The sequence below is a fragment of the Heteronotia binoei genome, chromosome 2, assembly GCF_032191835.1.
Source record: "Heteronotia binoei isolate CCM8104 ecotype False Entrance Well chromosome 2, APGP_CSIRO_Hbin_v1, whole genome shotgun sequence".
Classification (NCBI taxonomy): domain Eukaryota; kingdom Metazoa; phylum Chordata; class Lepidosauria; order Squamata; family Gekkonidae; genus Heteronotia; species Heteronotia binoei.
The window spans coordinates 32160862-32176995 of record NC_083224.1 but is presented as its reverse complement, the minus strand read 5'-3'; the positions used below and the strand labels follow the sequence as shown (position 1 = coordinate 32176995).

At 46.2% G+C, this 16134-nt stretch overlaps 1 protein-coding gene across 2 annotated transcripts in view; it reads left to right on the top strand.

Moving 5' to 3' along the window:
* The first annotated feature begins 592 nt into the window (after nucleotides 1–592).
* The window catches only part of CASS4 (Cas scaffold protein family member 4), a 52603-nt gene continuing 37061 nt past the window's right edge, over nucleotides 593–16134 (top strand). The window contains exon 1 of one of the 2 annotated variants that reach the window (XM_060230756.1): nucleotides 593–774. In XM_060230756.1, the coding sequence (XP_060086739.1) occupies nucleotides 739–774 (36 nt within the window). In that variant the 5' untranslated portion in view covers nucleotides 593–738. Of the gene's footprint in view, nucleotides 775–8142; nucleotides 8229–16134 lie in introns of those variants that run through there. The other variant, XM_060230757.1, reaches the window with a different exon arrangement.

Here is a 16134-nt window from a genome sequence, read left to right as displayed (position 1 = left end):
GATGCTGTAAGACACTTTGAGTCCTCACTGGGGAGAAAAGCATAGTATAAGTGCATACTAATTTCTTGCTGTCCCACAAGTTGCCTTGCTGAAGGACATCCTATACATTTGCATAAACGGATAATACAGCGGCCTCTGATACAGCTAAATGCAAATGCTGTCATTCACCAATCATCCATGGAAGTTAGGTTGCATCCTCCATCACCTGACCTGTCCAGCGCGATCCACAATTCAGAAAATATTGCCTAACGTGATCAATGGCCACGAGTTGCTCTTTTTTTCTTTTTAAGAAGTCTCCACATTTCTCTAAAGCAAGCCATGTTTCATGTCCTTGCAAGATGCCTGCAGCGAGAGAGTCGTGCCCTTCTTCCTATCAGCTGTCTAAAATAGGAACTACAGGAAGATGAAGCAAAGCAAAAAAAAAGGGTCCCTTTTCTTTTTCCTGTGTGTGGTGTTTTGTAGAAAGGCTTCAGTCGGGAGGATTCTGCTGCTTTGCAACCCCCAGACCTTCTCTGAAGCTTGACCTTGGCTACATGGGTATGCATTGGCTGCTCTAGAATCTCCCTTTATCATTTTTTCCTTCTTCTTCAGTCCTGTAAATACTTTTTGGAGAATGAAGTTAGCGGATGCTTCTGTCTTGAGAAAGTTCCTGGCGCACTCAGACTTTGCACAACCAAGCTGTTCCACAGTGAGAGTTGATGCTGATAAAGGAAGTGGCTGCAGTTACTAGGAGCAACGATGGATAGAAACAGTGGACCTTTCACTCTCACCAAGGTAGGTCCCTGGCTTCCGAGCTGTGAGGTTCAGGGGATCAGCGTTGTGAGAAATTCTGTGTTATTTAACAACCAATGTGTTGGAAAACCAGCAGGACAGAGCACACATTTGCTTTGACCCATCATCTTTGTTATATTTGTGTATTCTGCTGCTGAGATTGTGAGCAAGGGGGTGTTCGTGCAGGAGAGAAAATGAAGAAATTGTCTTTGAGTAGTTTGAAATGTTTTGCTACTGTGAAAGGTTCCCACATTAGCTTCAACAAGGAAAAGAGGCTGTGATCACCCACACTAAATAATGCCCTTTCCAACTAAATTTTGCCAGTTCACACAGTAAAATCCAGTTAGAAATCCAGCCCTGCCACTAGGCAAACTAGGCGATTGCCTAAGGCACTGACCTTCTGGGGGCGTTAAGTTGGATGCTCCCCGTGTGACTTGGTGATGTTATCAGTGTGTGTGTGGGGGGGGGGGGGCGAAGTGCCAGAATATAGCCTTGCCTAGCATGCCAGACAGTCTAGGGCTGGCCCTGATTGAGAGTGCATTATTTAGTGTGTGAGATCGCAGCCAGTGACAAGATATCAAAGCTGTAGAGGGAAATGAGTCAGTGTGGTATACTGGTTAGAGATCCTTTGATGCTGGGTGACCTTGGGCCAGATGTTTGCACTTTGGTGTGATGTTCGCTGGGTGACCTTGGGCCAGTTTTTCTCTCTGAGTGTCTCATCTACTTCACAGGGTTGTTGTGGGGATAAAATGGAAAAAAGCAGAGCCATGCTCAAAGGGTCCTGAGCTCCCCAGATAAAGGGTGGGATGGAGATGGAACAGACGGGATTGTAACGAGATGTAGCAAGAGTCTAGTGATACTATAATATAGTGGGTTCTTAGGCATTAAAGAGGCGAGGTAGTTGTGATACCTTCATTGAGTACAGCATGGTGGGTGGCTGCACTACCTGGACTGGAGAGTGGTACCCGCTGGGCCAACTATATAGAACACTGGGTTCCCGCACTAGCTCATTATTGGGTCATTCGAACTAGCAGGGGGCCTGTGATTGGGCAGGGCAGTTGGGATTTGGAACCTCCTGCCCATTGTTCCTAAATCCTCAAGCTCAGTCCATTAAGCTCCAATGAGCCAGGTAGGAACACCATTTGGTACACAGAGATTCATATATATAACAGATACCTTAAAGACTAACCGTTCCAGACCATAGTCCTGTTGGTCTGCAGTAGCATAGCTAGATTTAAGTCTGGGAGCACTCTGAGACCAACTAAACTTGGAAGGGGGTATAAGCTTTGGAGAGACAGAGCTTCCTTCATCTGATGTGATAGTAGGCCACTGTCTGACAAGGGGAGCTTTGAGTCTTGAAAGCTCCCACCCTGAAAATTTGTTTGGGCTCTAAGGTGCTGCTGGACTCAATTTAAAGACCAACAACAACAAAAGTTGAGTTAGAACAGATAAAAGGAAGTACTTCTTCACCCAAAGGGTGATTAACACATGAAATTCACTGCCACAGGAGGTGGCAGCGGCTACAAGTATAGATGGATTCAAGAGAGGATTGGATAAATATATGGAGCAGAAGTCCATCAGTGGCTATTAGCCACAAGGTGCAGAGTGATAAGCTGCAGTACTGCAGTCCAAGCTCTGCTCACGACCTGAGTTTGATCCCGGTGGAAGCTGGGTTCAGGTAGCTGGCTCAAGGTTGACTCAGCCTTCCATCCTTCCGAGGTTGGTAAAATGAGAACACAGCTTGCTGGGGATAAAGTGTACATGACTAGGGAAGCAGCTCATTATAAACATAACTTTCACTGTACTTGAAGGATTGATTTCCATTGTCAACTTTGTAATCTTTTGCATTAAGCCTGTGGAAGCTTCAGAGAAACGGAGGCAGAGAGGCGCCGCCTTCGTAGCTGTCTGCTACTGTTGGCTTTTTTCTACAGCAGTTTGACTTGTGAAGAAGACTCTACTTTGCCAGTTCTTGGCTGAAACCATTTGGAGGCCTATTGTTCCCAAGAAAGACTGTGCATATTATAATACTGCACCTAATTTTGTCCTTATAAAGGACTGAGCATACTGTATGACTTCACCTTATGTACAATTCACTGCTTTAAGTGGTTATTTATGTTTCCTTTATAAATTTCAATGAAAATTTGTTTATTATATTGGAGGCTGGTTTAATCACAGAACCCTTAGGGGCTCCCCTGCTAGTCATTTATCTGTGATTCTCTATTCATATTGGGTTATTTAATCCCCAGGTGAGGGCAGAGGATCTCCTGGTTTGGAGGTCCTCCCCCCACTTCAGGGTCATCAGAAAGCAGGGGGGGGGGAATGTCTGCTGGGCACTCCATTATTCCCTATGGAGACAGATTCCCATAGAATATAATGGATAATTTATCCATGGATATCTGGGATTCTGGGCGGGGGGGGCTGTATTTTGAGGTAGAGGCACCATATTTGCAGCACATCGTCCAGTGCCTCTCCTCAAAACAACCCCTAAGTTTCAAAAGGATTGGACCAGGGGGGTCCAATTCTATGAGCCCCAAAAGAAGGTGCCCCTATCCATTATTTCCAATGGAGGGAAAGCATATGATTGCCAGAACTCCCTTTGGAGTTCAATTATGCTTGTCTCAACCTCGCTCCTGGCTCCACCCCCAAAGTCCCCAGGTATTTCTTGAACTGGACTTGGCAACCCTAACAAGGCCCTCACCCCCTCCTAAAGTAGCCAACTCTGGATTGAGAAATTCCTGGAGAGGATGGGGTGAAGGAGGAGGAGGAAGACATTGAATTTATACCCCACCCTCAGGGCTGGCCCTAGACTGTCTGGCATCCTAGGCAAGGCTAACTTCTCCCTCCCCCTGCACATTGATAACATCACCAAGTCACATGGGGGTGTGTGGCACCCTCAGAAGACTGGTGCCCTACCTGAAGAAGTCTCAGAGCAGCTTACAATCTCCTTTCCCTTCCCCTCCTCACAACAGACACCCCATGAGGTAGGTGGAGCTGAAAGAGCTCTGACAGAAACTGCTTGTGAGAGGAACAACTCTGTGAGAACTTGTGACTGACCCTAGGTCATATCAGCAGCTGTATGTGGAGGAGTGGGGAATCAAACTAAGTTCTCCTAGATAAGAGTCTGCACACTTACCCACTATACTAAGGAGGGACCTTATGGGGTTTAATGCGATATAGTCCACCCTGTGAAGCAGCCATTTTTTCCAGGGAAGCAGCTGAACTATGTAGTCTGGAGATCAGTTGTAATTCCAGGAGATCTCCAGACCTCACCTGGAGGCTGGCACCCATATGGGCCTGCTGACACCTGCTGCAAGACCAAGCAGCTATTCTGCTTGACCTCTCTTCCAAGCCTCTTGGAAAGCAGCATGGTGAGCCATGCCTCCACTAAGACATTTCCTCTGAACTTTCAAATCATTTCCTCCTCTTGACAGAGTTGGGCCACTATTTTTGGCTGCTGTTATTAGTGCAATGGAAAAGGTGACCAGAAGAAAAAGAAGAGTTGGCTTTTTATGCCTTGCTTTTCTCTACCCTCCCTAAGGAGTCTCAAAGCAGCTTGCAATCTCCTTCCCTTCTCCTCCCCACAGCAGACACCTTGTGATATGTAGTTGGGGCTGAGAGAGTTCTGAGAGAACTGTGACTGTCACCCAGCAGGCTTCATGTGAAAAAGTGGTGAATCAAACCTGGTTTTCCAGGTCAGAGTCTGCTGCTTTTGTTTATTCTAAGGCATCTCAAAGTGGCTTACTATCTCCTTCCCTTCCCCTCTGAACAACAGGCACCTTGTGAATAGGTGGGGCTGAGAGAGTTCTAGAGAACTGAGATTGACCTAAGGTCTCCCAGCAGACTTCCTGTGGAGGAGGAGGGAGGTCCTCCGGATTAGAGACCTCTGCTCCTAACCACAATACCAAACTGACTCTGTAGGACTGCAATGCCAGCTCTGGGTTGGGAAATACCTGTAGATTTTGGAGGTGGAGCCTGGGGAGGGCAGTGTTTGGGGAGGGGGGGACCTCAGTAGGGTACAAGGCTACAGAGTCCACCCTCCAAAGCATCCATTTTCTCCAGGGAAACTGATTTCTGTCATCTGGACATCAATTGTAATAGTGGGAGATCTCCAGGCCTCAGCTGGAAGTTGGCAACCTTATAATCAATCTCTTGCCAGATCTGGCTTGGGAAATCCCAGTAGATATGAGGACAGTGCCTGCGGAGGGTGGAGTTTGGGGAAGGGGGGAGCTCAATGGTATAGAACCCCCCTTCCCGAGCTATCCTTTCATCCAGAGGAACGGATCTCTGTGGTCTGGAGATCAGTTGTAATTTTTGGAGAACTCCATGCACCATCTGGAGGTTGGTAACCTTGTTTCTTGTGGTATGGAGAATTCAGGAAGCTCTGTGGGGCATGCAGGCTTGCTGTGATGCTGTAAAAGAAAAGAGAAAGTGCTTTATTTGTTCCATTTTCTGGGGTGCAGAGGATACACATGGGTGAGAGACCCAAAGGTTCCTCCTTCTCCTCCCACATCTATTGCATGAAGTTAGTGTCATACCAGAGCAGGCTCCAAGAAAAGCCCACAGAATTGCCAGGGACTTTCTTTTGAATAACTGGCTCAGTGGAAGAGCCTTTCCTTTGCATGCAGAAAGTCGCAGTTTCACTCCCTGGCAGTATGTGATGTGAAAGACCTCTGCCTGAGAGGAGGCTGAAGCTGGTTGCTTATTCACAGTTTCTTATTTATTCCTTAATTGTTACTTATTTGTGAATACAACCAAAAACACTGAGGAGGGTTTGAAAGCTCTGAACTCCAAAATAAGATCTAGACAGCCATATATCATACACCCCTCATTGGACCAGGCACCACTGCATGTCTTCTTGAAGGGGAGAGTGTCCCGAGCATGGGGATGTGTTTCTTGGAGTGGTCCAAATATTGTTTTGGGGTACAGCCTGGCCCCAGCGTCTACCTGTTTGAGTGTCCTGGGGGCACCTTGCTTTGAAGCAGCTGGCATGAGAACCACTGTTTGGACCGTGAGGCAGCACATGTCCTCTTGAAGGGCAGAGTCCCCTGAACATGGGGGTGCATGATATATGGCAGTCTAGACCTTATTTTGGGATTCAGAGCTTTCAAACTCTCCTCAGTGTTTTTGGTTGTATTCACAAATCAGTAATGGATAAGGAACCAGCTTCAGCCTCCTCTGCCTGAGACTCTGGAGAGCAGCTGCCAGTCTGGGTAGGCAATGCTGACCATGATGGGCTAAAAGGTTTGATTCAGTATAAGGCGGCATCAGATGAAATAATTCCTTCTTTAGACAAAATGGAGAGAACCTGGAGATTTTCCGACAGCCTTGTGAGATATCTAATTGGTTTATATCTAAAGATTGTAATGATTTATAGACCAGGTGAAAAGGATTGGCTTTTTAAACACTTAACGTGCAAAATGCATTTATAACTTTTATTTGCATTCCCACAACACTTGAAATTCAGGAAACTGAGGCTGGCACTAAATGTTTAAGTGGTACATTAATTATTACTGAGAAAGTCAGTTTGGTATAACAGATCGAGTGTTTGGGTTTTTGACAGGGAAAGGCCTGGGTTCAAATTAGGGTTGCCAGTTCTGGGTTGAGAAGTACCTGGAGATTTTGAGGGTGGAGCCTAGAGAGGGCGGGGTTTCAAGAAGGAAGGACCGCAGCATGGTACAATGCCATAGCATCTCCTCTCCAAAGCAGTCATTTTCTCCAAGGGAACTGATCTCTAGCCTGGAGATCCAGGGCTCTTTTTGTAGAAAAAGCCCAGCAGGGACTCATTTGCATATTAAGCCATACCCCCTGACACCAAGCCAGCTGGAACTGCATTCCTGCTCAAAAGAAGCCCTGTGGAGATCAGTTGTAGAAGTGGAAGATCTCCAGACCTCACCTTGGGGTTGGTAAACTTGGTTCAAATCCTTGACTTGTTATCAATATTCCTGGTTCACTTTGGTCCAGTAATGCTCTGTATTCTTGGTGCTTGTGGGGGCGGGGGGGGGGGGGCAGGCAGAGTGGAAGGGCTTCTAGCCCCACTTGTGAACCTCCTGATGGCACTTGTTTTTTGTGTATTTTGCCGTTGTGTGACAGAGTGTTGGACTGGATGGGCCATTGGCCTGATCCAACATGGCTTCTCTTATGTTCTTATGACTATCTAACCTTCTTCACAGGGGATAAAACGGAGGAACACTTATGTCCTCTCCTTGAACTTTCTGAAGGAAGGAAGGAGTTTCTGATGTGATTAAAAAAAGTAAAAGCCATAGGCCCACACCCAACACAACTTTCAATTTTCCATCACTGTCCCTTGAAACGAATGCACTTTATACTCTCTCCTAAAAGACCTGCATTTTATTCTCAGAGAGTTTTCTGCAGGGGAGGGGAGAAAGAAAGAAAGAAAGAAAGAAAGAAAGAAAGAAAGAAAGAAAGAAAGAAAGAAAGAAAGAAAGAAAGAAAGAAAGAAAGAAAGAAAGAAAGAAAGAAAGAAAGAAAGAAAGAAAGAAAGAAAGAAAGAAAAAGGGGGAAATATTAAAAGAGGAAGGACTAATTCAAGCGGGGGGGGGGGGCGGCCAAGACAAAGAAAACGGGTAAAGGAACCGGAGACGGTTGTGCAATGACGGTGGGGGTGCGTGTGTTAAAAAAGCGATTAAGCAGCAGATTCCAGCTAGGAAGACCAGATGGCCAATTTGAATAGCCAGCCCCCAGTGAAAGTATTTCATTTTCATGGGGACCTGTCCGGCTTTGTTCTTGCTGAACCTTTATCTCCCTTTCGCGCGCTCTCTTTGCATCTTGCAATATGCCAACTAACTATCCTCTAAAGATTTGCTTTTGCATGATAGAGCCCACGGGGGGGGGGGGGGGAGAAACCGCAAAGCGAGCACCCCGGGCCCATTTCCAACCCAGCCTGTATTGCTTTATTGGTCTGCTTGTCTTCAAACGTCCACTCAGATTCGCAGATGAGAATCCGGAAACCAAATGCAGAGAGATCCTGCAGGGCTCATCCTCTTGCGCGGCATTCCTAGCATTTTTCGCGGGTGTGACGATTTTTTTTTTTTTAAAGGCTTTTTCGTTTGCTTTTATCATTCCCCCTGGACAGGGGAGGCCGCCTCGAGAGCCATATGTCATGTCCTTATTTGCATGTTGATCAGGCCCGGCCAATGGCAGCTCCGGAGATAAAAGACTATGTAAATAAGGAACCTTCTCCCCCGCCCACCCCACCCCACCCTATCCGATCTCTGGGTTCTTCACTTCACTTAAAAAAAAATAGCAAGACAAAAACTATTTCCCATGCTGGGCAAGAACTGCAGAGACAATTAGACTCCGGAGGTTTGCAAACAAAACTTGCAAGACTTCATTCTCCCCACCCCCACCCCCTTTTTTTTTCTTTTTGCCTCCTAGAGGGTCTGGGTAGGTGATGGACTGAGAGAAGTTTAGGCGAAGACAGCAACATGAAAATCAACGTGAGTACTGGGCGTTGTTTGTTTGGTGTTTTACACTTCTGCTGTGTCGGATGCAGCCAGGGACATTTCCTTGATCCTTGCCGGTGGATTATTCGGTTCTTTCCGAGGCACTTCTCTTTAAGGGTTTGCTGAGAATTTAATAATCCCGGATAGCATCTCTTTTCTTCCTGCCCGTGCTCAACCCGTAGGTCTCGGAGAGGTTGCCAAGGCTGCGCAAGGGTGTGTCTTAATTCTGGATTTGTTTCTTCTGGAGAGGTAATGCGTGAGGCGCAGACTAAACTGGCAGTTTCCACGTGTGCATGTTGTTCTTTTTTTACCTTTTAAACTTTTATTGAAAAATACTTCAGATCATACACTTTATACAACTGCATCGTGTACAACAAGATTAAACGAGATCTCCTTTCCCCCAGTAGCAGCATTTCAGGAAGATGTGGGTTGGGGGAGGGGATTTCATGGTCACTGATAAGACTATTTAGTCTGGGTCCAACCCAATAGGTACTGCAGATTTTCCTTCTTAATTTTAGCCTGAAAATCTCTTGCAATTGAACTGCGATGCTTCTGATGAGCTGGGTGTCTGTTGGCAAATGCTCAGTGACAAATATCTAAACCCCCCCCCCCCCATTCCTTATTTTGGGGTGGTGGTGGTGGTAAAAGGATCCACGCCAGGGGCACAAGCCATGAGGAACGATGAAAAGAAGGCTTGTGATAACGAAAAGACTAGTTGATTTTCTACATATCAGCCTTTGGCAGGGCTTTTATTTAGTAGGAACACACAGAAACGCAGTTCCGGGTGCCTTGGCACCAGGGGGTGTGGCCTAGTATGCAAATGAATTCCTGCTGGGCTTTTTCTACCAAAAAAAAAGCCCTGACCTTTGGTACATCACAGTAAATCAAGTCTTTTCAGTGTCAGAGGACTCCTTTTTATGTTTGTGGGGCGAATCAGATTATTGGTCCACTGTTGGCCCATTATTGTCTACTTAGACTGGCAGCATCTCTCCAGGTTGTCAAGCAGAGGTCTTTCCCATCACCTGCTACCTATACTCCCTCTAAACTGCAGAGTCTTGTGAGCAGGAATTCTACTTTGAGAGCTACTGGCATAAATTGGTTTGCTCTGGGGGTCATTTTTCCTGAGCTAAGACAAAAATGTGTGAGACGGAGGCTAAAAAACTGTGAGCATGAACTCAGCTTAGAGAGAACACTGCCTGCTCCTAGCTCGTCCTTTCAACCCTAGAGATTATGTGGAGATGCCTGCGTCCAGGGCAGATGCTCTGTCACTGAGCCATAGTCTCTTCCAAAGCAATTCAAGCAGATAGCAAAGGCCTCCAGTAAACAATGAGGTAGGACTAGGGCAGGGGTGGCCAAGCTTGCTTAACTAAGAGCCACAAAGAATAAAGATGTCTGAGAGCCAGAGGAAGGAAAGAGGGAGGGAGGGAGGGGTGGAAAGAAAGCTTAACTTAAAAGCATTCTCCAAGCCACCAGCTGGCTTGGCGTGGAGAAGTGATTTAAAGAGACAAATACCTTCTTCAAGCTGGTTGACCAGGCAGTGGGGGCTTCGAGAGCCGCACAATATGTATGAAAGAGCCACATGTGGCTCCTGAGCCACAGTTTGGCCACCACTGGACTAGGGATTACAAAATGGGAGCAGCACAAATGCCTGGAAGTGGATCCAGTGGATCTGGCGGAGGAGATTTCCTGGTGGACTGTGCCTACTTTCTGTTTCAGCACAGACAACTGCCTTCTGCAATGCTTGTTTTGTGGCCCAGTTGCCACACTCACACCTTCCTTCTCTCCCTCCTTTCAGCCATCTACCTCTCTGATGGATAATATTGTTGTTTTTGCAGAATTGGTTTGGCAGAGCCTTTCCCCTGAATTGCTACTCTTCTGCATTGCAGAGAGTTTCACTTTGTGGAGAGGCAGCATTCCAGTAAATGAGTCACCGTTTGCAGACTGAAATGGGGTACAGTCCAGTGAGAGCTGGTTTTGGTGTGATGACTTTGTTTAAAGCTGGGGGCCCTGCTGTATCTCGCGGCAATGAGTTACAGTGTTGTGTGAAGAGGCTGGAAGCAGCTGCTAATCAATGTCATTGGGATGACTCTGGTGTGCTTAAAAGAGGAACAGTTTCCTTCATTGTCACTGCTGACAAAATACAAGAAAGTAGTTCTAAGGACATTACCTGCTAGAACTAAAATATATTAGATGGGGGAGGATTGATTCTCAAGTGAATTCTCCAAACTTCAGTTTTCTGGCATAAATTAAAATTAGGATTGGTGATGGATTTAGGAGTTTGAAATCAAGCTGATAAATCCAGAGCGGTGTAGCATTCCCACTTTCGGCAGAGAACCAGGAAGACCCAGGTTCAAAGACCACTTTGTCACAAAGTGTGCTGGTGACTTTCGGCCAGTTACTGTCCCCAGGGCCAGCCCTGCCACAAGGTAAGGGACGGTGGCTCAGTGGTAGAGCATCTGCTTGGGAAGCAGAAGGTCCCAGGTTCAATCCTTGGCATCTCCAAAAAAGGGTCCAGGCAAACAGGTGTGAAAAACCTCAGCTTGGGACCCTGGAGAGCCGCTGCCAGTCTGAGAAAACAATACTGACTTTGATGGACCAAGTGTCTGATTCAGTATAAGGCAGCTTCATATGTAAACTAGGCAATTGCCTATGGCTCTGGCCTTCTGGGGGTGCCAAATTGGGTGCTCTCATGTGAATCCATGACATTATATCAGTGCAGGGGGAGGAGCACCAGAAGTTAGCCTTGCCTAGGGTGCCGGACAGTCTAGGGTTGGCCCTGACTGTTCCACTGCCTAATCTACCTCACAGGGATGCTGTGAGGAGAAAATGGCAGGGTTGCCAAGTAGGCTGCCAATGGCAGGTTTGCCTGGACAAAATTGTCCAGTCCCTTTAGCAGGGGTAACTGGGGTATTATTTACCAGGTGACGTTGTTTACCACCATGTACCATGCCTTGAGCTCTTTAGAGAAAGAGCACAATAGAAAAAATAAGATAAAAATGCATTTGGCCTATTGATTCTGAACTTTACTATCTTAAGATTTATCAATGGGATATAAGCTCTAAGGCTCTGATTGCAGTTTTCATTGCACATCTGCTAGCACATTAGGATTCCCAGCAGTGTCCTGGCCCTTTAAACAGAGGCTTAATGTGTGAAAATGGGCACATAAAGGGATGCTTCTCATGGTATGGGGGCAAATAAGATAACCTACTAAATAACACCCCATTAAGCTTTTGTTAAGGGGGTAAGCCACCTTTTTCTCCAGGTTGCGGACAATAATTTTAATTCCCATCCAATATTAAAAGCTGCATCTAGCCAGTTCAATGGAGCCCCGGTGAGCATTGCACGGAAGTATTTAGGGCATTGGCTAAAGAGATGTCGGCTTGCTTCCATACATGCCCTTCCCTTGCTGCATTGGAGTGCTGCCATTTTTTTAAAAAGAAGTATTGCTCCCAGTCAAATTTAAGAGCAAAATCTCAAACCACATAGATGTCAGAAAATCACATTCAAATTCTGAGTGTGTTGTGCTTCTGCAGTGGAATTGTGTCTCCTATCAGAGCCTTTACAGAGACAAATCTTTGCTTTGTGGTTGTTTTCTTTTAACATGATGGAAAGTGCTGTCAATTGACAGTGGTCTTATGGCGGCCCTGTAAGGTTTTCAAGGCAAGAAATATTCAAAGGTGGTTTGCCATTGACTAGGGCTTTTTTTGAGCAGGAACACACAGGAACGCAGTTCCAGCTGGCTTGGCACCTGGGGGTGTGGCCTGATATGCAAATGAGTTCCTGCTGGGCCTTTTCTACAAAAACCCCCTCTGCCATTGCCTGCCTCTGCATCACAAGTCCAGATTTCCTTGGTGGTTTCCTATCCAAATACTAGTCAGGGCTGACCCTGCGTGGCTTCCAAGATCCGAAGAGATCAAGTTAGGCTGTCAGAATGTCAGAATGTCATTATTTTGACTACAGTATTAATGGATAAGGTAGCCACCTTGCACACTCAGCCGGGAGGAAGACTTGATGGAAAGATGAAACAAAAATCAATGTTGCACGGGTGCCAGAGCATAGGGGCAGAGAGCCACAGAGCTATCCAGAAAAATCACAAATAGCGCTACCAAGCTAATACTGTTTGAGCCGAATTGCTTATGGGTAGCAGCAGAATATTTTTTCAAAAGGAAGTCATAGATGATATAATATTTATTTATCTAGAACATTTCCTCCAAGGAGTTTAGGATGGAATACATCAGTTTTCTCCCTTTGCAATTTATTGTTGCAACAAACCTATAAGGGTAGGTTAGGGAGAACTGAATGGCCCAAGCAAGCTTTATGGTAGAAGAGTGATGCAAACACACTCTCCCACCCCCAGTCCTAGACCGACCCTCTAACTCAGGGGTGTCAAATTCATTTGTTATGTGGGCCAGAGCTGACATAAATGAGACCTTGTTGGGCTGGGCCATGTTGGGGTGGGCCATGTGTGTACCTATTTAAGATTAGGTAGCAGCAAGGCTTTTTTTGAGCAGGAACACAGTTCCGGCTGACTTGGTGTCAGGGGGTGTGGCCTAATATGTAAATGAATTCCTGCTGGGCTTTTTCTACAAAAAAGCCCTATGTGAAACAATGGCGACATCAGGGTGTGTGCCTAATATGCAAATTAGTTCATGCTGGGCTTTTTCTATCCAAAAAGCCCTGGGTAGCAGAGATATAAACTTTTTAAAGGACACAGACAAACACAACTAAAGATTTTTTTTTTAAACTTAAAACATGCTTAAAACTTGTTGGCCTTAAGGGTGGTTTCTTTGTATTTCTTCCATGGGATCCAGGGAACTGGGCAAAAGAAGCTCTGGCTCTTTTCTTCCCTAGGGGACTAGGAGGGGGAGGAGTCTCAACGAATGGAGAAAACCTGAGGCTTTGCTCTGCAGCTCTTGTGCAATCTAGCAAGTCTTGCAAAGCGAGCTGAGATGCAGAAGGAAGCAAGAGAAAGGGAGAAGGAAGCAGACAAGAGCCAGTTGATCGGGGGCCTGATAGGAGCCCTCTGGGGGCCTGATATGGCCCCTGGGCCGCATGTTTGACATCCCTGCTCTAACCACTACATATGGTGGCTGTAGGGCAAAGATTATGGTATTCTGCATATCATGCCACTAAATACCAGGGTTTATTGACCATGTGGGTAGATGGGTAGGAGAGGGCTATTATCTTCAGAGCTAGCTTGTGGACTGGCAAGGGCATGTGGTTGACCTCTGTGAGAAATAGGACTTATGTTCAGATCCAGCTGTCCGTAGGATGATGTGTCAGAGTACTCTGAAGCTTTCCTTCCTTCCTTCCTTCCTTCCTTCCTTCCTTCCTTCCTTCCTTCCTTCCTTCCTTCCTTCCTTCCTTCCTTCCTTCCTTCCTTCCTTCCTTCCTCATTGATTCGCTAACTTGCTCACTCACTCACTCACTCAATTCATTCATTTATTCATTTTCTCCCTTCCCTCCCTCCAAGGAACCCAGAGTGGCATATAAGGTTACCCCTGCTTTTATCCTCACAGACTTTGTTGGTCTTAAAAGGGCCACTGGACTCAAACTTTGTTAAAAAGTTTTGTAAAGTAGTTCAGGCTCATTGATTTGAATTCACCCTGCTTGCTTTGGTGGTGGTGATGAGGATACTGTGGATTTTTACCCATAGGTAAGCACTCCATGCAGTTTAGCCCTGAGTAAGTGAAGAATCGCGGCCCAAGGAAAAGCCGTGTAGCAGCTTTCATGATTATAGCATTCCACTCTTCCTCCCCTGCCTTCGCTCTGCAAGCCTTTCAAATTAATGGGTACCAGTTGAGGACGTTCCTTTGGGCCCTGTGAACATTTAATGGACTCGATTTAGGATGCTGTTTCCAACTGACTTGTCTGAGAGCCTCAGTCCTTATCTCAGCAGGAATTCCAAGGCTGCTTGTTTGCCCAGAGGTATGCTGTTAAAAAGGTAAACAGTTGAGCAAACTTCAGAGGAGTCGCCCACCAAAGCAAATCAATAAAGAGGCCTCCCAGGGACCTTAAAGTCTAACAGGTTCCTTGCAGCAGTAGATTTCCTCCTTTAAAACCCACACAATACACATTGGCCAGCGGAGGAAAAAGTCTGGATATACCGGAGTGGGAAGACCTTACAAAATGCAAACGCGCCAGTGTGGGATAGTGGTTAATTCTTCCGATTACGATTTGGGAGATCAAGATTCAAGTTTTCATTTAGCCATGAAAGCTTGGTGGGGGGCCTTGAGTCTGTCTCTCTTATTTAACTTAACCTACTTTGCAGGGTTGTTGTGAAGATATAAGCAGAGAGAGCAACAGGACTGCTTCAAAACTGAGTTTCTGCAATGATGAAAAGCAACAGCCAAAGTCCTTTCTAGGGCACATGAAGTGAAAATGGGGTTGCCAGGTCCCTCCTGACCACCAGCTGGGGGTAGGGAGGGTAGAGTCGCCAGGTTCAGTTTGGGAAACTCCTAGAGATTTGGGGGTGGAGCCTGGGGGAAACAGGGACCTCAGTGGAGTACAGTACCAGAGTCCACCCTCCAAAGCAGCCATTTTCTCCAAGGGAACTGATGTCTAGAGGTGACCCAGATCCCACCTCAGGGCTAGCATCTCTGGGTGAAAAGCCCCATCCACCAACCACCACTCTTTCTGCTGGTGGAAGCAGGGTGCGAGGGAAACTGGAAGCTTCTTCTCTCCCCCTGGCAGTGCCCCTTCCCTGCACTGAGCAAACAAATGTTTTTAAAAGTATGCCCCCCCCATGTACATCTGATTGCAATCTGCAAGATCACACACTTGTGACCCAATAAATGCTGGGTGTATCGTGTGGTCATGCCCTTTTTCATGGAATCTTGGGCCAGTCAATCTCCCAGTCTACCCTTCCTCACAGAAGGTTTTCGTTAGGATAATGCAAAGGAGGCTTGAACTGTGTTGTAAGCTGCTTTGTGTGCCCGTTGGGGAGAAAAGTGGGGTACAAGGTTTAAAAAAATCCGTTGGGTTCTGAAAGTTGCAGATTTTGGTGTTGGATCTGTGTCCTTCTGTTTATTGTTTTATGCAAAGACTGATCTCTTTAGACCTATTCAGGGAACGAAAAGGTTATTGTCAGCAGTTGATGGTATGCAAAACTGAATTATTCAAGAAGACTTTTCTGTTCAGACTATAGTGTAGCACTGTACAAAATGTTTCACAAAAGTTACTTGGATAGATTACTAGGGACAGTAGTCTGTACTACTGTGTATCATTTGCTGTAAATTGGATCCTATTATGTAATTCTGCATCATTAAGGATAGTAAGAATACTTACATTTTCAGTTTTCCTTCCTCCCCATTGGCAGCCTCTCCTCATTTCTTCCCTCCCTCCCACCCACCTACCTACCTTCTAAATTTCTCCCTACCTTCAGTTTCTCTCCCCCCCCTTTTCCTATTCCTTCCTTTTCCTCCATTTTTTTTGTATTTTTTGTATTTTTTTTTGTGTGTGCGTGCACCTGGAAGTCATGGTGACTGACCCCCCCACTGGGGGCCTGGAAGATATTCAGCCTGTCTCTGTCATCCAGACTGCTGGTATTCCAAGAAGGTCTCCCATTCAAGTACTTGATAGAAATTACCCTGCTTAGCTTCCGAGATCTGATGAGATCAGACTTGCTTGGGCTATCCATGTCAGGGACCTTTGCCTCCATTTCTAACCTTTTCAGTCACCCCCCGCCCCCGCCGCATGCTTGCAAAACTCCATGGCAATATTAACTTAGTTGTCTAGCAACCCCCAAAATAAGATCTCAGAGTAGTGTCTCTCAAGATCTTAGTGGGAATTCATCTCTTAAAACTACAAATTGTTGTGCCCAGGGGTGGAGTTCTAGCAGGAGCTCCTTTGCATATTAGGCCACACACCCCTGATGTAGCCAATCCTCCATGAGCTTACA